The following is a 23620-nucleotide window of genomic DNA, read 5'->3' on the forward strand; positions in this document are numbered from 1 at the left end:
ATGTGGATATTTATTTTTTCTTTTCAAAGAAAAACTGAAATTCATGGAACCTCATTTATCAACTGTGCATACACACCAATCTGATCTTAAGCAGTGTTTACCCACATAACCAAGATTTGTGACCTATCCAGGGTTTCCCCTCTTTCTGAGGATTTATCCAGGCTCTTTCCAGACCTTTTCCACATTTCCCCAAAGTACTGCAAGCAATTACCATTAGGCAATCTTTGTCAACACAGATAGCATGTGTATGTTCATTCACTTAATATTACAGATAGCAAAACAATTAATAATTGTTCATTTTTGTATTACTGTAATGTATTTAGATAGCTACCAAGCTTGATCGTGCTTCAGCAAGGTATCTCTCAGCAGCTTTTGTTTCCTAGATACTGTCTGCCGAGCAACTAGCCATCCATTAATATAACTTAACTAGCTAGTGTATAACTTGACAGGAAGCTCCATCCTTGCCTTCTTAGTGGCAACATTCTCAAGCACCTGAATTCCACATGTTGTGTGCATATTAACATCTTTACACTGTCTGGACAGAATTATTAAAGATATAACATATACCAAGAACCTAAATCTACATAATTCATCTTTGTCTAATTTCCATTTGTTTATTTCTGTTACTATGCATCTACAGAGTATCACTCATTAGTCATACTATAATATGTATGTAAAATAACTAAAATTACTGACTTCTTCCTAACGTTCACTGCCATAACCCATTTTTTCATATTTTTCAAGTCATGGAAATCAGTCTAAAAATGTAACTTTCCATGTTTTTCCAAACTTACAAGACCAGAATGAAGAACCTTGGCCATCACAACTAAATGCGATTTGGAAAAGCTTTTGATGTACCTCCATGAACAACCCAGATCTGGTCCACACATATTTGCCATGGCTGGAGTGTTGATCCAGCACAGACGAACAGTTTGTTTCCCTTTTGGCAGTTACTGCATGAACTGCGTACGGGTGAGCTATTTTAGAGCTTTTAATAGGAGTCTTATAACATGCTGCATGTCACATACAGTTCTTTTCTGTGTGCCAACAGAAAATGATATATTATTCTAAGCTTACAGCTGTACATACATTACAATAATAATTAACAGATGCAGGATATAAACAGAGTTTCTTAAAATAGAAGATGTTTGTAATTGTAGTCTTTCTTTTTATGATTGTAAGTCCAAGCATTTCAGTAGTTTCAACCTACTGTTTGGCAGAAATGTTTTTATTCCACCAGGGTGACATATAGTCAGAGACTGAAAACATAGCTCAATTTGAAGCTGGAGGCATGAAACCAAGCATCGCTCACTAGAGTGACAGTGGCACACCCCTCCCCGAGATCGACCAGTCCCCTCTCTGTTGCACACGATCTTTAACGATTGCACCTTCCAATAATTACCGCAGACTTTATTACTTTACTTCATTAAACACACTTTTCATTTCCACCTCTGTGGTCTTGGCTGAAACATATTATCTATAGACTGTGTGAAGTTTCACTGACATGAAAGCAACTTGCACTTATAACCCACCCATGTGTGTAGACACCATGTGTTTTCCCTCTGGTTTTGATTGCTTTTATTTCCAATCAGTTATTGTCTTCATTAATGGTATATCAAATCATTACACAGGCAGCCCATGCTCACAGCCAATTTTATAGCTTTAGTTTGCATGGTATGGCTGCAGTACTGGATAATGCAGTGATTTTTAGAATTTCTCAGTATTCAAAGAATTAAACTTGGCACAAATCTTTAATTTCTTTAGTTTTATATCCATACCTTTTCATGTTTTTTCATAATGGAATATTTTTGCAGTACACACTTATGAATCAAGCCATTCTGGATTTTTATGAATCATATTCTCTGAGACTGTAAATGTGTAACTTAAGCAAATTTTTATGCTGTTCTTTTTTTAAAAGGTTTTTTTTTTAAACTCATACATCAATCATGTATTAAACACAATGGCTGACATAAGCCAATCAAGATATGGAATTTACAAGTAATATGCAAATGAAGTCTAATGTGATAACAATGTTATGCATAACATTTACACAAACTTCAAGAACAGCTGGTAGGAAGAGCCTGAAATTTGGTAAACAGCTCTGTACAGGCATTTCCCAAATGTACTCATTAAAACCTACTAAGTTGAACAATATGGCCACCATGTTGTGTTACAGTATTTACAGTATATTTTTTTTTGCACTACATGTACAGTTGTCTGCTGAATTGTTGTTCTTTACTGATTATTGTTTATTACTACATTACACATTATAGCATATTATATTTATTGTACTGTATTTTTATTGTATTGTATTTTTATTATATTGTTATCTGTACTTCTTCGCCTGTCTTTCTGCTGCTGGTAACACCCAAATTTCCCCACCTGGGGATCAATAAAGTGCTATCTTATCTTATCTTATTTAAATATGGCAGTTCCAGGTCACATGGTACGGGATCCAGTGTCTTATGGCTTTTGCTCCCCTTCAAAGTTGCCTCCAAGTTCTTGTCTATGATTTATTATAGAGATGTACATGCAGATGTACATGTGGGATAGTATGTAATTTTCTGTTGGCAAACAGCATTGAAATGTATGTAAAATGTAGCTTGCAATAAAACTCCAGTTTCAAAAATCCAAAATAACCCAACTGCTCACAATTCATGCAGTAGCTGCAAAGAAGAAGGACTTGCGTTTTGGCCCAGTAGTGCAGCTCTTCAGCTGCAAAGGAACGTACACAGAGGGTGGCCATGATGGTAAGAGCATTTCCATGACATGTTGGCTTTTGATTAATTACAAATATTGCATGGTTATGTGCGTACATCCAGTTTAGAATCAAATCTGTGTGTACACATGTTTGATAAATGAGGTCCCTTGAGCGGAGTGGCTTGAAGGAGGAAACTCAATACTGTATACAGGATAAAAGCAGCAGACCAGAAGTCATAAGATATTACTTCCAATAACAGTCATTAAGTTGTCCGAAGCTATTTATGTAACAAAAGGGGGCATTCAGTCTAACCGCTATGATGCTGCGTCCTTAAATTTGTGTAATGAACTAAAGCAAGTATTACATTTTTGGAGGTCCTTAAAATTAAGGAAAAATATGGTGTAGGCAATGAAAAAAAAAATTCTTGCTTCAACTTATTGTTGAAGGTCCCCTAGACCGGGGACGTAACAGGAGAAAAGTACCATATTAGTTAGACTGAATGTTCCCCAAATTGTATATACAAAGGAGGAGTTCTATTCTTACTTTCTACAAAAACACTGGGGACTCTGCGGTGCAACCTGAATGCTTCTAAAATATACTGCAACATAAATATTGTGAGGTGCATTAACCCACAATGCTGCTGCTGCACAGACTTTGAGGACCATTGAGGGGGGATCATAAAGCAAATATTTTTTTAGGAATGGCATATTAGTAAAGAGGGTTGATTTAATAGTCACAAACAAAAATAACCTCTGAGTGGGGTTTCATACACACAGTTGTGTGCATATCTATATATTTTGTCTATATTTTGTGAGTCTGTATCCAAGGTATATATATAATGTAATATAGATGCAATATAAAATAGGCACCATTTCATTAATGTTCATTTAATATTTAGTATTTTGTAAAAACATAACAAAAAATCTCCAATCTCCAACAGTATAGGCTGGATAATGAGCAAATTGTAGCCACTGCAAACTGTTTAGAGTTTGCAGTATGTTAAATTACCTAAAAAAATACCTCTTGAATTCATGATTTACTTTAACCTTGAAACGTGGCAAACATGTCTAAGAAATCAATTAACCCCACTCGGTTTATGATAAAAAATGTGAAAAAAATGGTTATGATACGCAACCATGACAGACAGCATTGCTTTAGATATCTCGTGGTTGGGGTGGCAGAAGACAGAAATGGTGCAATGCAATATTTTCCTTTAACAGTGGGAGGCTCAGGCAGAAGGGCATGCACATTAGATCCGCAGGGCTGTTCCCTTGGAGACAGGCCTCAAGACCGGCCTCTACCACCCCAGGGAGGATCACCGACCGTCAACTTATCGTAAAAAAAGATTCAAAAGAGAGCGCAAGTCATGTGGTCTGGGGATTTATGTTGCAACGACAGGCTGCTGTCGTCTTTGACTTGGACACGCACCCATGATGACCTCTGCCTCAGTGGTGGAGATGACCTGTTTGGGCTCCTCCATCCACGGCGTTGCGTGGACGGCCACGCTCCACTCGCTCCAAGTGCCAATCTCGGTGTCCTTTGCTGCCACCTGTATGATGTATTCTTTCCCCGCGTAGGCATCTGTGATGGTGTGGGAGGTGCTATCCGAGAGCTCAACCTGCAAGAGCCAATCAGGAGAGCAAACTGCTTAAGGCCAGTCATTGGACAGGAGTGAACTGATTGGACAGTAACAAGAAGGGCGAAATTTTCTTTTTAAATTTCTTACTGACAAAATACAACCACCCTATTTAAATGCTACTACAAATATACTACAAATGAAAGAAACCTACTCCACAACCTATCCAATCCAAGAACACCCATGATGACAACCTCTGGTCACCTTGTCATGTCTTCCCAAAAGGGTCTGTCTTCTTAGTCGCATCTCTTTTATACTCTGGGCCCCAGGGGTGGAATGAGCTCCCAACAACAGTCAAGACACCCCAGTCACATAACACCTTTTGCCACAGACTGAAAACTCATCTGTGCAAACTGCATCTTGGTTCAACTAACTAATATATTTTCTAAATAAAAGCACTTCATCTTCAAACTCCCTCTTGCACCTACTATGGCACTTGAACGCTATATGTTGTGTAACATGATGGTCTCTGCTCTCAGCCTAATCTTTTGGGGAGGAATTTTGTAAGTCACTCTGAATAAGAGCATCTGCTAAATGTTTAAATGTGACTGTAAATTTAAAATAACAGCATTTGTCAAACAACATGAAATTTGTCAGGTAACAAATTCTATCAGTGGATATCATCAAAGAAACCTTAAATGAACTCCTTTTTTCAGTTTTTACTTTAAGTGCAACTACCTACATTCCCTGAGTTCATATTTACAGACCACTGATTGTCCTTTGTTTTCAAGTGTCTAGTGCTGTCAAATGCGGGGTCAGAAGATGTGGGCTATCTATGTACCTCTGCTTTGATCCACCACTGCTTAATATGGCTTTTAAATTAGACTTATGTTGTTGTGACATGCAAATTTGTACAATGTACAAGTCGCTGGCTTCCAATTATCTTATGCCCACTTAATTACTGTATGCCCAGCAGTAACTGCAGGCATAAGTAATTCCAAGGAATTTTGTTCTGACATAATTGATGTATTCTCATTAACAGGCTTTCCTAGGTGACCAGACTTAATTATATGTGGACTGATATATTTTCAGAATAATCAAGATTTGCATGTATTTTCATACACACATTTACATGGGGAAAGTGAATCTAAATTGAAGGACCGGGAGTTGGCATACTGGCAACATAGTTAATAGTACTAACAAGGCTTTCACACCGGAGGGAGATTTTTTTTTGCATTTTTTTTGCATGTCATTATTGTTAATCAGTGATGTTTTGCGTACCTAGTACCCCACTATTGGATTGCATGTTGTGGCTTTGTGCTTGCATTTGTGCTATCACACACAATAGCCAGCTTGGCACAGTTGCTCCACAGAAATGTATGCATTCCTTGTCCCAAAGTGGGGTTTCTCGTCCTTTGAAGGTGGGGGGTGTCTGGCAAAATGTGACTCATCAGTGTGTTTTATTCATGTAAAGTTCTATGCATCACAACTGAGCACCGTACACCACCCCCACTGTCACAACATGACTTTCTCCCAGCGCAATGCGATTGCCCAGCTTAGCGCATTTATTGCATCACTTCGCCATTTCCACCCCACGAGGAAAAAAAAAAAACTTAATCAGTACTCATGGGTGGACCCAAGGACTGTCCTGAAATCACTTGTGTTATGCGCTGCTTGTATGAGCACACAATGCGGAAATAACAAATTTTCGCAGGCACACTGTTAGATGGTTCTTTCCTTGCCAGGAAAGCAATGGTTACTACAAGGAATGCATTAAAGAAACCTGCAGACTCAGGGGCTCTAGCTCCCATAATCTCAGTCAGTTTGCCTTACTGTGTCTTTTAGAGCGTATTCTCCCTCATGTGCATTCATGACTACAGACTTACTGCTGCTCTTTTGCAGCTTTGTTGTTGTCTGTGGTGCCACAGAGCCAGAACCCCAGAGGTTTGTATGGGCTTTATCACATTCTTCTATTCTAAAAGTAAATGGAATTTTAACATGATAAAAAGGCATGCTCTGCCCCAACAATTAAAAAAAAAAGTACATGAGAAAATGATTATTACGGAATTTACAAAACACACAAATTCCAGATCAACCTTTTATTAGTTTATTTTATTTATTTATTTTTAAGCTAAAACCATTATTTCCTTGACATTTATTTTTAAAATATTTATACTCGCAGACTGTTAACATTTCTAAATATAGGACAAATAAACATATACCAGGGCGCTCTTGTTGGTAAGGTCATCTTGTGTCTTAAAATTTCTAAATGTTATTCTTTTTGGCAACACCTATAAACATTGCCATCGAATGCTCGTCTTGACATGTTTCACAGAACAGCAGACATTAACAAGAGGGGTCAGGTCTGAGCGAGCACGGAATTCATTTTGTTATCTGAATGTTTAAGGTTCCCAAAGATTGTGAAGCCAAAGTCAACCCAGATGAAATCCATTATACCCAAAAGCCATGTGGTAACACATTCATTATACTCAAAAGCCATGTGGTAACACATTCATTTTTCAATGAAATTGCTCATAGTGCCCTTCTGCTTTGAGAAAATATCACAAAAACCATTTTTGGGGGGCAGATCAAAGGGCTCTGCAGAGGTCGCTGGGAGGCTGGGAGTTAAATCCTGTCAAAGACTCTCTTGGTATCTCCCTGACCTTTATATTTTGCATATTCTTCTTACAGCACTCCAGCAATCCAGTTTTTTGGTCTATTTGCGTGTCAAGTATGAATGAATAAAAGGTCAATCCATGACGATCTCTGGCAGGGTCACGAAATAATTAACTTGAATCTTAAAACGAACAGATATGTGCAAGTGTGAGTGATGTATTTTTTGTTTCTTTATGATTTTCTAGAAGATATACGTACATGCCACTGAAGTATCTCAAACCTGGAGGGAATAGCATCCTATTGGGTTTTTACCTCCATCTGTGTTCAAACTGTCACAAATCAGAGGTCTGCTCTCTCCTCAGGAGAGGTTTTATTTTAAGACGCCTAACTGGGCTCCCAGCACCTGAGAGACACATGTGTGCACCCGTGCGGAACGCTGGGTAATAATGAGGTCAGGGGTCACAGCAGGGCATTATGGGGGCAATGGCTCGGCCCGAGTAGGAAGTCCTGCCCGCACATCAGCGCTTTGATTGAGTGAAGTGCATTAAATGTATCACAGCTGAGCTGCGTGTGAAAAGGGGAGCATGATGAAAAGAGCTCAAGATAAATGATTCGTACCTGGAGAACATCCCCTGTATCCATCACTGCTCTGTGCCATGCTCTGCCCACTTGAGCTGGAACAGATGGGAATGCTCTCTCCCCTGACATTTACAGACGTTTCCCAGGTCAGCGAGAAACAAGAATCATCGCGCTGCAGCGTTTTCGGCACACAGACAGACATGCTCTCGGAGTCAGAGGAGGGAAGTCCACATCATCTCAGTAGCTTTTTTTGTCTCTCCTGCCCTGGGCCACGCTTAAGGCAGAAGCACAGGAAAAACCGTCTCGGAATCTGTAACAGATTAGCCACCTTAGCACGCATTATGTGCCCCTATGCACGGCCTGGCTTCACCGCTCCCTACAAAAGGGCAGGAGAGTTTGATCCTGGGCATTTGTGAAATTTGTGACCGTTTTTCGATGTGTCGTGTCAGGATTCAGCAACCTGCTTGCTGTGTTTTTCCATCTTTTGTGTCACTTCCTGCCACAGAATTTAGATATAATGTGTCATAAAAAGATGCAGAAAATGACAATGCCAAAATGAGAGTGCACACACTAGCACTGTGCCATCAGAGAGTGAGGTTAGTGGCTACTGGGCTTTGTCTTTTTATAATGGAGGCTGTAAAAAATGTCTGACTTAAAAAACAAACCTCTTCCTTTTAGTCAGTTTTGACAAACAAATGCTTCACTTCATTACTGCAGTGACCAAAGGTCTAACTCAACTCCTCCAAGAAGTCAGCCAATGCTATTTTGTCTAATGACCACAGTACATTCTTGATATAAGGTCATCACGCCTCTCCACTAATATATTATCACCCCTGCAACCTAAGATGGGACTTCCAACTAAGTTTATGATCCCACTGAATAGAGCTCCAGCCCTGTTAGAGGGCGTAGGTTGAATCACTTACAGCAGTTGATACTATAATAACGAGCAAGACAAGGATATATTTCTGTTATTTCATTTGCCAGGATACGAGACAGCATTTTGAAAACATGGCAGACAGCTAATTTTAGGGGGAGTGGATGTAATCATTTACCACTATGCCTCAAGTCCTTCAGCAACCCAGTGCTGCACCTTTAATGTGGTTTTCAAATTGCTCTCCGAGCACAGTATAAATTGTGTCTTGGCAAAAACCAGCTGTGAGCAAAGCTGTTTACACTCCAATTGAAAAGATGTGTTAATTATTTGAATATTTTTCATTTCACCTCTGTATCATCAGCCCACCCAGTGATAGCAGCAACTGTTCAGATTAAACTGTTCACATCTTTGCATTCCCCTCTAAATTATTTTAAAAACAGTACAAAGAGCATTCTGCTTCTGTCAGCATTTCCAGGTGCCATGCGATTAGACACAACAATGCCTTTCTGCTATAGGGCTGTGGTATTACTTCCAAATAACAACATCAAAATGGGTTGGAAAAATGAAACTACAGTGCTTGGTTTGCCATCTCTAAAAAAAAATAATCATTATATGCAGCTCAGACTTCTAGCGTAAGACAAATAACAAACAATTAAAGATGTTCAGTAGCCCCATTTCAGAAATGATACCATGTGAAAATAAGCACTCTTCCTGCACAGTTGCATTTGAAGGGCATCCTCTGCCTGGCAATCTGGCCCAGTAGCTGGATCCAAACATTGGGAGACGAATTTTCCAGAAGCCAGAGCCTGGTCTCTCACTGCTTGCTGATTAGTTGACGCATGCTGTGATTTTCCGAATGCTACCCACATCTCCAGACTGGCTGCAGCTGCGCTTCCAGCTATATGGGAGAGGAACTCTGCTGCTGCCCTTTCGACTGTCACTCTCAACACTAGAGGGCAGCGACACTACTCCTCCACACCTTAAGGGAACGTGCTGTAATCCTCTCAAGGAGTAAAATATTCGGGGGTGAGGACAGTCCCAACAGCGCTTCTCACCTTATATTTTATCCATAATAAGAATGGACTGCATATTTTCACCTATAATCAAAAAAGTCTTATTAGAAAAGCTCATTCAGAATATAATCTCCACATCTTGTGAGCCACCATAATTATATATCTTCCTTATGTATGCATCCATTTCTTGTAGTCAAGTAAGCGTCCACTTAACTCAGGTATTCATCTCCCTACCCATTCCCTTACTTAAACTGATAAGGTTAAATAAGAGGTTACACTATTCTTCAATTTTCAGTGAATTATCAGGTAACTATGACCAATAATGATACGAACATCTAGTTTTAATATATATATATTTACAGCAAGAGTTGCTAGACCATTTTACATCTCAAGAATGTAGTTTGCCTTTATTAATGTTACTTTTTTACAGAAAGCTCTGGCCTGCCACTCACACTGCCGAAGGTAAATGTGCATGCTGGAAAAGCACCTGCCCCAATGACCCCCAATGGCCCCAAAGTTACACCCACCATGTTCATGCCCTTCCCCTCCCTTATCTATAACCAAATTTGCATTACTTCTTTATGATCCAACTGCACCATAACAAGCACACATTCATACACACTCAGACCTGCCTTCAGCTGGTAGACACAACCTCTCACACGCAATGGAAACATGCCATGTGAAACACAGGAAGCCAGAGTGGTGGACATGGCCTTTGGAATCCAAAAAAAAAACAAAAAAAAAAACATATGAAAAGCTCTGAAGTGCGTTTCCGCTGAGGGAAAAACTTACAGGGATTGTGCTCCCAGACAATCAATAAGCTGATTAGAAATAGAGACATGATGGGGCTTAGCCGCAGGCTTGAGCCTAGGGGCATATCACATGCAAGGGTGTCATGAGTGTCTAGATCCATGCCTAACTCAACCCCTCAACTGACATGGCCATGCGGTGTTTTGCCACAACGCGTCCAAATAAGTCCAAGGCTTTCAATTAACAGAGGTATTTGCTAGGCTGGGATAGAATATGGCAACATCCTAGAGTTCTCCTGTTAGTCTACCTGGAGAATGTCAGACTTTGTTCAGTAATACTATTGCACAAAGGACTGCTGACCATCCACAAAAGCAAAGGTTAAAAAAATGGATTACCCACATGAGAACTTCAGCTCCAAATCACACGCCCACACCGCTCAAACATATCTATATTTAACGATCTCAGTACATCTGAGGCACACTGTCAATTTCAGAGGTGATCATTTTAGGATCTTCAGAGCTAACCAAGGCATACTCGGAGAAAAGCAAAAATTCAATACTTTCAACGCTTCAGCGAATTTCCGTTTCCATGCGCAAAGGATGCTTTAAAATTCATAACAGTAGAAAACCAGAGAACAATCAGCTGCATATTTCTTGTAACGTCAAATTGTTGTTTTTCATTTTTCCCCAGCTCTGCGGGGAAGTAGTTTCCTCACTCTGAGATCCCTTCTGTTTGATTTATCACTGCTCCTGCTGCATTCCGACGCTGAGGCTATGGAGGCTGGCCCTATCATAGGGGGCCAGAGCTGCCTTTTCATTTTAATAAACCACAGACACATGAATGTGTTGCTGGCACGCCACTAGCAAAACTGGTTCCTACACACATCCACAGAGGGAAGTGAATTGCAATATTCTGCTATTCCATTTTGCTCTTAATCATCAAAGACAGACTCCCCTGTTTCTGAAGAGGTGCACATCTTTTACTGTGCACTAAAGCAAAACATACAGGTATGTAAAACTAATTTCATCAGAGGTATGGCAATCACCAGCAAGCTAATCACTTTTCCAGTGTCAATGTCCTTGCATGTTTCAATGTTTTCAGAGATCATGAACAACCACTTGGGGTCAGGTATACTGGTGATTAAATCTTTAAAAATTAAAAGGTAAAATTTTTGAGTCCCCATGGGTAACAAAACACCTGGAAAACTTGAAACACCAAACATATTTGCTGGGTGAGGTACCTACCACAGTTACCATCACAATTTCTATCACCTAATCAATATTCTCACACTATAATTACTATAGCTAGCTTGCATAATCACCAATATGTTGCTGATTTACAATGTTATCAATGTGATGATATATAACACCTGTAACAATGAATTGGAGTAAAAAAACAACCCATTACATTAAGATTCACTCAAGAGGAACAATTTACATTGCTTGTTCATAACATCTCCTGCCCTTAACTGAAGAACTGGTCAACAACAAAACCATCATTTCATTGTTAGACTGTGGAAAGTAAACATAGAGCAATTACAATGAATAACAGTATCAATAGCCTCAATTACTATAAAAAAAAAAACCATAACACAGAAGGGGGAATTTCAGGAGGAGTTTCAATGTGATCAATTTCCAAGTTTAAGGTCTTCACTGTGAGCAATGAAACAGAAGAGTGCTTACAGAATATCATTGTCTGTTGTTATGAAAGACCTAGGTCTTCATATGTTGCAGTCCCAGGAAACAAAGGCGGTTTCCAGCTGGTTGCGCAGGTTCACAAGACCTATGCAGATTACTTAAAATAAGAACCAGACATAACTGATCTCAAGTGTTTTGATGGCTCCATTATAAAGCCCTAAGAAAGAGTTGCAAAATTAACACAATCACCCTGATTTCATGTCTGTAAAAGACATCACTGTAAATAGTAGTACACTAATAAAAAAAATAGACAGCAGAAGCCACTGACTGTTAGAGCCATACTGTGAAGGTGGGTGAGACAAAAAAATCTCTAATATAAAAATATGTCCAACTTAAATCATTTAAAGGTTGTAAACACTCAAAAGAGGTTCACTGCAAAACAAAATAAAGTGTGTACTGACTTAGAGTATTCATTTTAAAAGCTATCATTTTGATGCATCAGATTTTAGTTCGCTCAGTACATACTATCTCCCGGTATCTGAACTGCCAATATTAATTCTTACATGAATCTAGCTATTTGTCTTTTGAAGGCAGTTTCAAAATGAAAAATAATATCTCAGGGAGTTTTCCCAATCAATGACCTGTAATGCAGTAGAAAGCAGTGCACTGAATCAAGCCTGTGTAGAAGTGTTTCATTTCCTCTTTAAGCAGATTGTAATGGGACATTAGCATGCCATGTTGGTGCTCTGCAGGCTACCGAGAACATTTATTGCAATCTTGTGTCAAGATGCCTTTTGTATTCAATTGTTAACAGGCACAAAAAATACTCCAGTCAGAACAAAGTTATCTGGTTATCTGAGAAATTATGAATCTATATTATCTATCTAGTTATCTATCTGTATCATACCACATGTAAGAGTATTATATTTTGTGAGCACACGCAAAAGATACATGTTCTGTGTCGATATGAGGTACATGTCATGTCTTTTGTTGTTGGCAGTTTTTTTCAAAGAGGGATTGGAATCCTGAGTTTCATCTGAATGGCATTTTGGAAATGATACCACTTAAAAACAGACCATCCCAGGTTTCTATAATAGTCTGCACTATTCTATCAAAGATAGCTGATTACTTGCAAGCCCTTCATCCAATTGGCTATGGTGTCAGGTTTGCAACCTCAAAGATTCAATCAATCACATCAGTGATGAGCTATATATCAGCTCCTGATAGGCAGCTCTAGTGTGACTACTGTCACAAATCCAGTGTATAAAAAGCAACAGAAGTGTTGTATTGAACATATGTGTTGCAAAATCTCTCAAAATGGCAGGCCATTGTCTTTCTTGGGGAAAGGTCAAAATAAATGTATGAACTTATGTAGTAATGTGAGCAGTATGTTTTGAAAATGACTCCATGAGAGAGACACCAGTTGAATTTTCTGCAACATGTGAAAATAATACATGACAAACAATCTGGATATATAACATGTTTGTGTATGTATGATACTGCTATCTATGAAGCCCATGCCTGGCTGCTATTTATAGCTGGGGGATGTCTGCTTCCTAGCTCAGTCATGGGGACAGACAGTCTGCCTAGATAGGGTAGGGTTGTGCCAAAATGCTTTGAGTCGATAGACATTATACATATATACATGAGCACTGAGTGCATCCTTCCTCTCACCAATCAGTGTAGCTGCATGATTAGAAACACACTATAAGGCACTATGATCAATGACTCTAAACAGGAAATTAAATGAATAAACTCTTATGCAAAAAAAGACGGGCATAAGCAGCCTTTATGCTGCATTTATGCTCGACTACAGCCTTGACTATAATGGTTCTTCTTAGGTAATATAAATCTGCTTGATCTCTGAACAACTGCGCGCTAGTCCACAGTGGCGGACAAACGGCCATCCGAGGCTGCATAATCCTATTAGTAACATAAACTTCTCTGTCATCTGGATCTTTTGAGTGCTTTGCCTTTCAAAGCTATTAATCCTTTATGAGGGGCTATGAAATATGTATGATATCTGAATAGCATCTCAATAAATAAATAATTTATACAACCCAGGGAATTAAGAGACTCCAAACTAAAAAGATAGGGTGCTTTTAAGTTTTTAATATATTTATATTTTCTCACATCTTCAGTGGAACACAGTTAACATATATATATATATATATATATATATATATATATATATATATATATATATATATAGGGGTAGCGTGTGTGTGTGTATATATATAGGTATATATAGATTTACTGTATCTACATTGTGGCTGTATCCTTTATCATGGTAAGTACTTTACATCAGGGGATGTGATTAAAAAAATACTACGGAATGAGTGGGTCCCACAAAGTGCCAGAGGTAAGCATTGTTTGTCACTATGGTTAGGGGTATTTGAATGACACGCAATTCATTTAATTTACCGTGATAGTTAAAGAAAACCCCAAACCCAGGCTTTGTGCAGCTGAGTGAAGTCATTGTCCACCACAGAATGTGCAGTGAACTCGTCACCCCATAATAGTGTTAATGTAATATACCTGTGCAAGTTAAAAATATAGATCAAATGCAGTATATGTTTAAACTGCAATGTGTCATTATTTGGTCTTGACAAAGAGTTGAAGTTGTGACGATATTCTTGGTACCTGTACCGGTACCTGTACTTAATACATGACATAATAAGATTGAAATTCTTCTTTTCATCTATCCAGTCACAATTTGAACAATTTGAACACTTAAAAATCACCATGACAGTTTTTTAAAAAGATTTTTTCTTTTTTTCTTCTGATATCCATTAAAAAACATGGCCTGGTAACTGCCTGTCAGTAGTTTACTGTAGTTTGACAGAGAGTAAACCCATCAATGTTTATTTATAAATACATCATCTTCTTGGTTTACTTTATGTTTATGTTATAACAGGAGTACAGGTTGGTTAACAAGTTGGGTAATTAGGTAAGCTAGTTTAGTTACATAATAAGTTCAAGTAGTGCCCAAGTTTTTCTTTTAATTGGACAAAGTTCAAAGATCACATAATCTCCCTTTAGGCATATGAGAGAGATTTTATAATCAATGGTGCATCATCTGTCACCACAGAAGACAGCAAAGAATTTCACATTATAAGTTTCATGGAGCTAGGCTCATAAGAGTTTTCCATAATCCCATGACTGAAAAAACAATTCAACTGAAAAAAGACAACCCATCATTCTCTACATCTGTTGTGAATTCATAAAAAAGTATGACTTTAACATGGGAATATTGTACAATATTTACCGACAGATAAAACGCTGTTCCTACAGACCCTAGAGCTGTCACTATGCAACATATTATTACTTTAAAAATTAGAACTGGAATCAGATTGGTCTGCAGATTTGAGACTGCATTAACCAAGAAATATATTTTCAGATTTGATGTCACTCTGCAGCTTTGACCCCCCCCCCGGCAACTTGCCCCATTTTAGCAAACTGATATATTCACACTGAGAATAGCAGCTGAAAGCCTAAATACTGGCCCAGGATTCAGTAAGTTTTAAGCCGTATTTGTTTAAGCCCATTTTTCCCCCATCTCGCCACCTTGTGTGTGTCCTTACAAACTGGGGAAAAAGTGGAACCGCATCATTTTCCACTACATTGAGAAAGAATGGAATGATGGAATGGATGTATTTGTACAATATTTATATATTTGTACATTTAACTATCCTGAGGAAGTTTCAAGTGGCACACTTTAAGATGATGATCATCTCATTTAACAATGAACTGTAGTCTCAAACACAGAGAATTAAACAAGCACAAATGACTGCTATTTTTATGATGATGCCGTGAATGTAATACTGTATAGAGAAATAAAATGTAATGTAGACTCAGATCATGCACACAATAGCTTTTAGAACAGCGGCAGCAATTTTTGTACTTTGCAGTTAAGCAAAATGATAACCACATAGGTTCTGGGGTCTTTGCTTGTGCCACCTCAATTGTCTCCCATCAAAATCATTTACTTTTGGCTGTTAAATTGAACTGAGGCTAAAACTGTCTGAATGACTTTTATGCTATTGTGTCTATATAATTTTTGCCATTTTTTCAAATTAAGCTCAAGATGAGTTTCTGCTGAACCCCACAAATCATTGCTCCCAAGAAAATACTATTGTAATTAAGGTCCGGTTCATAATTTTTAAAATACAGGAGAAATAGGTATCAAAAAGCCCAGACTCAGAAATGAAACATATACATTTTGCAATCATGAATATTGTTGGAGTGAACAGATTGCTTTAAAGAACAGGAGATACATACAGAGGAAAAGCTTTGATGCGTTTCTCCCACTGGCAGAAAGTGGGACTGTCAGAGAGCACCAACATGACAACCTGCAGCTATCTAGTTGTAATTACACTGAAAAAGGAATTCTTTGATGTGCTTTGTGTTCTGTTGTTGTAGCCAGATTGATCTGATGCACTTGTACAATTGCACAGACTTGTAGGTAGTTATATTTTGCACTGTTACAGTGGTAATATGGTCTTAGACTACAATTGAAATAATAATGTCTGCTCACCACTGTGCTTGCTGTTCAAGAACTTATATCTTAATAGCTCAGTATCTTAAGAGAAAGAATACAATGGACAGCTCTTTTATATTTGTTTGACTGAATTGCAAAACAAATTGTCATACTGTAATTCTTGCTTAAAAAAAAAAGAAAAAAAACACAATAAAACAAAAAAAAATCTTGAAAGAGCATAGTTCTGATTATATACTCATTCTCTTTATATCAGGGGTGTGAAGGACTTGAAGTTTCTAGCTTTGAGGTTTGGCTCTCTTTGTATGATATCATCTGGATGTATTTTTGCTTTTGTGAAACGGCTGTTGTGATGGATTTAGCCATACATTGAGGGGGGATGGAAATGGAGTGAAAGAGGGAAGGGGAGATTTTACATTCTTCAGAGATTACATAAGCGAAAGGACAGTGTCCCCTTTCTCACACTGGTATCCAGTCCAATGTAAGTATAGCGCCGGGCCCCCACATCAGGCTTTTGGTGTGCAAATTGCTGCGGTGAAAAACAACATTCTTTTATTTGACACTGAAATTCTTAGACCCTGTCTGCACAGGGCCGATTCCACACGTGACCCCTGTTATATGTGGAGTTCAGCTGTACCCAGCGGATTTTTTTCCCTTTCCTTTCTAATAGGCGCATACACCCACACAGAGGGATGGCTTTTCAAGCCATTAGGCCCCAGAGTTCAGCTCAGTGCTTCTGCCATTTACTGTAAAATAATTTAAACACGTTGGCGAAGCGTGACTCCCCTTAATTGGCCTGGCCATATCAATCCAAGATTAAAGAACAAGAAAAAAAGTTCCGCTATAGCTCCTCATCTATCTCTATGAAGCACAGGAGAACGCCCCTCCTGTGAAGGAGAATGTAAATACACTTGGTGACCTAGAGAAGCGAGAGGGTATCTGCTGTTGTGGAAAGGAAAATCAATTATATGCCACTTCCAAAACTTGCTTCTGACTTTCCACTGATGGCATGAAAGCAGTTGGGCAAAACAGAACCTGTCTGTTCCAGCTAATGAGACCAGCACCTGCCTCCTGCATTCACACAAAGTCCTCACCAAAGCCTGGCATGCAAACCTGCCGTCACTCCAGGAACTCTCAAACTAGCTGCCTCTGCTTGGCGGGGTTCATGGAGAATCGATCGCTCCGTTTTCTTCCCTCACTGGCGCTAATTTGTCAGAATTGGCACTGCAAACCTAACCCTCTGGAAATATCCCAATTTATCTTGTAACCAAACAAATGAAAAGAGGGTATAAAGACATATGGCAAATGAGGGACAAACCTGTTTCAAATGAGAGAGAGGAGTTATTGATCAAGGGACAAAAAAGACATTTCAGACAATAAGGACTTTGAATGAAACAAATCTGAATCACAATTTGCTATTATCCTGAGGACTAAAACATAAAAAATGTAAAATGCCTGTAGGGACAGTCTGTACAAAAGAGGAGGCGTGATGTTGAAGCACATAAAGACTGATAAGGGCCACCTTGTGCGACAGTTATACTAGGAAAAAATGGTGAAGTGTTACAGAAACAAATATGACCTATCCCTTAATGGGAAAAAATTCATGTTACACTGTCTATCTAGCTTCATCTCAGAGAAGTAATCGACTATTGATTTATGGAAATCAGAGAGAGAGAGAGAGAGCTGGACTCACATGTTGCCACTGGTCACGGATCATTGGTCTGTAGCGCAGGAAGTACTTAAGGGGGAAGTTCTCAACATCGGGCCATGTGGATGGACTGTTCCAGGTCACCTCCAGACGGCGTACATTGTTTGGGATGGGAGTCGCCACTACCTTCTCAGGGGGGTCAGGTTTCACTGAAAGGATAAGAGAGGAGGGTGGGGTAACATATTGCACATACACCTAATCTGCAGTATCAGAGAATGAGCAGGAGAACACAGAAATAATATGCATATGTCAATACACAAAAAGAGAAACATATGTAATGGTATGTTAATAGGTACAAAGATCGATGAATATGCAAGCAAAGACTTTGGGCTTGCCAAACTGTTGAAATCAGATGGGTGAATTATGTAAACACCACAAAGGTCGAATTAGACAAGTAAGTTTCTGTGAACAAGGTGCTGTACTAGTAACCTAAATTAATGCAGGCACACTTCTCCAGAATAGCATATGCACACTGTGATGACTCAGGACACAGGGTTGCTATTCTCATATTCTCAGGTCACCAGTGGATTGGAAAGACATTGAAACGATGGATTGATATATATATCCATGGATCTATGGATATATATATATATATATGGACAAAAGTATTTAGACATATACTTTAATATGGAGTTGGTCCCCCTTTTGCAGCTATAACAGCTTCCACTCTTCTTGGAAGGCTTTCCACAAGATTTTGGAGTGTTTCTGTGGGAATTTGTACCCATTCATTCTGTAGAGCATTTATGAGGTCAGGTACTGATGTTGGACGACAAGGCCTGGCTCGCAATCTCCGTTCCAGTTCATCCCAAAGGTGCTCGATGGGGTTGAGGTCAGGGCTCTGTGCGGGCCAGTCAAGTTCTTCCACACCAAACTCATCAAACCATGCCTTTATAGTCCTCGCTTTGTGCACTGGGGCAGTCATGTTGGAATAGAAAAGGGCCTTCCCCAAACTGTTGCCACAAAGTTGGAAGCATAGCATTGTCCAAAATGTCTTGGTATGCTGAAGCATTAAGATTGCCCTTCACTGGAGATAAGGGGCCTAGCTCAAACCCTGAAAAACAAGTGTGGCCAAATACTTTTGTCCATATAGTGTGTGTATATATACATATGTCACTGTTGCAGTGTCTGTACCCTCCCTACCTAATGCCCCCAATCTTCACACCAAATGAAGGTAGAGATGCCTACAGTCTACAGAATGTGATTCACACTGAAAGGCATGAAGACTCTTTTACAAAGAAATGTGTTAAGCGAAAAAGCGAAGTGTTAATCTTTTTTGAAAAAGATCAGCTTGTTCTTTTTCAAGGAAAGCTCTGGAGCCTCCAAGAGACCTCGTCTCGGAGCTTGCATGTGTATTTTAATAATGTGCCAGACTTGCCTTTCATGGAAGCAAATGCTCAACACCAACATTTTCTGACTTGTTCACAGTGTCAAGGCATTACTTAGATGCTGTGAACCGTACTGTTTTGTTGGTGGGGCTATACAGGAGAACAGAGGCTTCATCTTATTAGGAAATGGTCTGTTGGTGTAATCTATGATAAGTGGCGGTTGTTATGCTTTCCAGATGTCTCCCTGTCAAACTCTTGAATGGCTACATTGCCATGATATCCCACCAGGTTTAATTTGCCAATTCTGTATTCCCATTGCCATGCACCTTGGCTGCCCAGTTGAAGCTTGGTACCTGGATTATCCTGGAGTCAGTCACAGTTTGCGCTGCTTTTATGGTCACTGTTGTTAATGGCATCAATATTGTCCTGGTGGGTGTGGTGATCCTGCGCTCTCATTATTCAGTGACCCCTTTTTTGTGGTTACTCCAGCTTCATTTACAAAGCATGTCCCAAACTCATTAGTTGGGCCCAAGTGAAGGTGAGATTTAAATTTCACCAATCAATCAGCGGAGGTTTGTAAGACATTAAAGCTTGGCCCAGACCCAGACAAGTACTATGGGGGATTTGGTGCTGAGCTGGGTCTCGCTGCCAAATATACAGTCCCAACAGAGTCCTTTGCAACCCAGAGCAGATTATGCAGGGTAGAAATAATAGATTTGGTTTAGCAATTTGCCGGTATGTGAATATGGATATGTGCACTGAATGTTCACCTAAGCAGATGCTGGAGAGAATTAACCTTGTTCCTGGAGGAAACACAATAGGAACATGAAATAATCTGTAAACATTAAAGAGTGTGAAGTTACCTATGTTGAAATCATCAAAGGAGATGACATTAGATGCCTTTCCCAGTGCGTTCACTGCTGTGACGGTCACCCTGTACTTGAAGGTGGAGAAAAGTTCGGGGAACTTCACGTGACACCGGTTCTTGTGTACTGCATCCCGCTGGACCTCCAGGGATTTCTCATTATGTCTGAGAGAGAAAGACAGCATATGTGTATGAGAGTTAAAGGGAGTGTGAGAGAGAGAGAGAGAGAGAGGGGAAGAGAATTTGAAATTTCATCTTTATTGGCACATTTTTCAGGCAAACAAAAAAATAATAATTTCAAACAGATCTGTGTGGTGTTTTCTTTTAAGAGGAGAGTGGATGATGAGTGACAGCAAGAGAAGAGAGAGAGAGAGACGGAGAGAAAGAGAGAGAGATGGTCAGGTAAGAGGGAGAGAGAAGAAAATTAGTCTCTTGGGAAAGCTTGATAGGGCATATTTTCCTTAATAACAGCTACCAGTGATTTCAGTCTGTGTGACGGAAGCGCAGAGCCACCGCTTGTGTGTTCCTCCAGCGTGCTGGCTGCACACTGTGCCAGCATCAGAATTTAATGCAGGTGTCTCTCCAGACAGTTTGTTCTCTGTGCTGGAGTGCTGAATCCTAAAGGTCAGGTGTATAACTTTCTGGAATTTCTGTCCTCTCCAGGGCCAGGGAGTTTGGGCTGTGCTCTTTAAAGAGGTTTGACAGAGGTTGAGGAAAATACCAATCTCTTCAAACTCTTCACCCATTTCATCTGAACGACACTTTTATATTAGGATGCTTTCATATCTCTTTTTTTAAAGGAATGTAAATATCACAGGGGGGTTAGTGCTGCAAATCCATCAACAAATCAACTTAAGAGTTAAGGTGGGGGCATGTTGAATCTCTTCACACCGCTTCCACAAGGTCCTGCCATGTTCTGGGCTGGCTCTGGGGTTACTGTCTGGGTTGAGGACGGAGAACCCCATTGAACTGAGTGCTTCTGGTGTTCCCTGCTGCTCTCCCCCCTGGGAAAAAAATACTTCTCCCCTCTCCTCTCCTCTCCAAAAACCATTCCTTTCATATTCAGATTCTTACTGATCACAACTTTCTGTGATGTCTCACTGCGGTGTCACAGACTGTCTGACAGCACTCTTTGCTGCATTTTCCATTCCACTGCCAAGCAGACAAAGTGAGTGTCAACAGACAGAGTTTTCAGTATTATGAAGGAGACTGATTTTCAATGAGGCACCATATCATAGTTAATTACTATGCTAATTACTATGGAATTGTGCCACAATTCTGTAATCAAGATCAGGAAATGTATCATGTTGAGAAAATCCCGCAGCACTGGACGAACAATTGAACAACACACACATACAAACAGACATGCAATTTGGGAAAATTAAATTTTAAACCGAAATAACATGTTACACAAACAAAATGGTCCTTTTCATTTTGGTTGGCTTGTAAGCTGCTAAGAATGGTTACTTGCACATGAGTGTTTGGGCTGGATGTGTGAAGCTGGGTGCTTTGATGAAAAATCAGCCTCTGTGGCTCGACAGAGGCAGAGGCGGTGAGTAAGGCTGCTACGCCATGAGCCTTCGCTCACAAAGGGCCAACTCAGCATCCTTATCGACTCCTCTGGTGCTGGAGTGCATCTTTCCCTATTTAAATGCAAATGGGGGTAGATTTGGCTATAGAAGACAGTGGTACCAGCCCTCAAAGCTGCCTAGCTCCATATTCCCTCACCCTGTTCCCTAAGGAGCAAACACATAATCATTTCAGAGGGGAAAAAAAAACAGTCTCACCTGACACGGACGTCAAAGTCGGTGGGGATATAGGTGAGCTCCTGGAGATGCCAGCTGCAGTAGAATCCCTTGGGGTATGTGTTCGATCGGCACGCTATCTGAGGTTCCTTCGGAGGGGCTAGGGGGAGGACAGGAGAGAAAAAGTGGGAGACTGCTGTTAAAAATGGAAAAGGGCAGAGGGTGAGAGGGCAGGGAAAAAAATGGATTTGTGCTTGTTGATCAGGGCTGAGCTCGGAAAAGCTGTACTTCAGAAGTCCCCCCCTTGGTAATCACATCCCTAACAGGCTCCAAGCACAGAGCGCCGTGCGGAGGGTGGGGGGTTTGCTCTGAGGAGATGTAATAACGGTCCTAGCCGTCTGCCCAAAGCAGCCTGCTTTTTTTACACTGCCTCTAAACCATGCACGTTGCTGCCTAAATTGAGACTGATGACTTGGACCAGTTACCCAGGTGACCGACGCTATCACCTGCTTAATGTGGTGTGAAATGCAAGGCAGCTTAGCCATAACGTTTCCCGAATGTTGCCGTGTTGTTTCCACGGGTACGCCAGATAAACTGACAACTCCAGAAACAAAGGCGTTCACAAGCTTGACCGACATCTCCTGTCCTTCTCTTCAGAGTTGTTGAATAGTTTACTAAGCCATCATCACCTTCTTCTCCAGCTTCAGATTCAAGGGCCTGCCTTCAAATTCAGCAGCTACAGTAGGGAGAATCGAAAGAAAGAGGTGGCTTGTGTGTGTGTGTGTGTGTGTTTGATTGATGGTCTAAATGTTCCTCTCCTCATTCATTGCTGAATACCCCCAAACCCCCCCCCCCCCCCCCAACCTGACTGATCCCCTGCACTGCCCCAACCCCCACTCCCATCCCCGCCGACAACTCATGACCCTGTTTCATGACACGGTCAGTTATATTTCTTAGGTCCGGTTCCTGTCAGAGTGAGTCATTATCAATCAAACGCGCATCAGTGTTAATGTCTGGCCACCCCAAAATTCTGTGGCTTCTTGGTTTAGGGAAGTCTTCCTGAACTGTCTAGCAGTATTAAATCACGTCTCAACATCAGTCAGTCCGATTCATTCATAATCTCTCGTAATCCATTGTAACTGCACAATGAAAAGATGAACTATAATTCATATAAATCCTGTTACGTTTGCTCTATTATGGAATTTGTAATGAATACATAATACGTAAACATATATATATACAGGGGCTTAAGGCATGCCATTAGAATAGTGAAAAGAGCATTTCTCTCACATTAATTTTTTGGTTCTTTGAAGAATGTTTAGTTAAGAGGGTATTCTTGTTTATTCAGTCTATTTTATTCCATTAATTGGGGAAGGGTCCCTCTTTTTCATTGTTTCCAATGATTGAATTCTTAATGGTGAAGCAATGGTTTTTGGTCCACACATCCTGTCATCCCTCTATTCTCTGTGAAAAAAGAAGCCGAGCAAGGGAAGGGGAGAGGGAGGGAGGGGCGAGGAGAGCGGGGGGGAGAAGAGGATTAGTGTCTGGGAAACCCTGATACCCCAAAGGCACAGCTTCTGATTGTACAGAGTGCGTGACCCCGACATTCCTTCTCCAAGTTCTCTCTCTGCGCCCGCGTCTGAGTCCCCGCAGGAGCCGCGTTCTGCTATAGAGCCAGGACACCGGGAGGCCTTCCTCGCGCTGGGCCAACTGAGTACGCAGACAGCTTGCCA

At 40.2% G+C, this 23620-nt stretch overlaps 1 protein-coding gene across 3 annotated transcripts in view; it reads right to left on the reverse strand.

Moving 5' to 3' along the window:
• The window catches only part of cntfr (ciliary neurotrophic factor receptor), a 189048-nt gene that overhangs the window by 4241 nt on the left and 161187 nt on the right, over positions 1-23620 (reverse strand). For all 3 annotated transcript variants that reach the window (XM_036525953.1, XM_036525951.1, XM_036525952.1), the window contains 4 exons: positions 21930-22047; positions 20141-20307; positions 17938-18101; positions 4130-4319 (listed from right to left, as the gene is read on the reverse strand). In XM_036525953.1, coding sequence (XP_036381846.1) covers positions 4130-4319; positions 17938-18101; positions 20141-20307; positions 21930-22047 — 639 coding nt within the window. The remainder of the gene's footprint in view (positions 1-4129; positions 4320-17937; positions 18102-20140; positions 20308-21929; positions 22048-23620) is intronic.

The sequence above is a fragment of the Megalops cyprinoides genome, chromosome 4 (genome assembly GCF_013368585.1).
Source record: "Megalops cyprinoides isolate fMegCyp1 chromosome 4, fMegCyp1.pri, whole genome shotgun sequence".
In the NCBI taxonomy this organism is placed as follows: Eukaryota; Metazoa; Chordata; class Actinopteri; order Elopiformes; family Megalopidae; genus Megalops; species Megalops cyprinoides.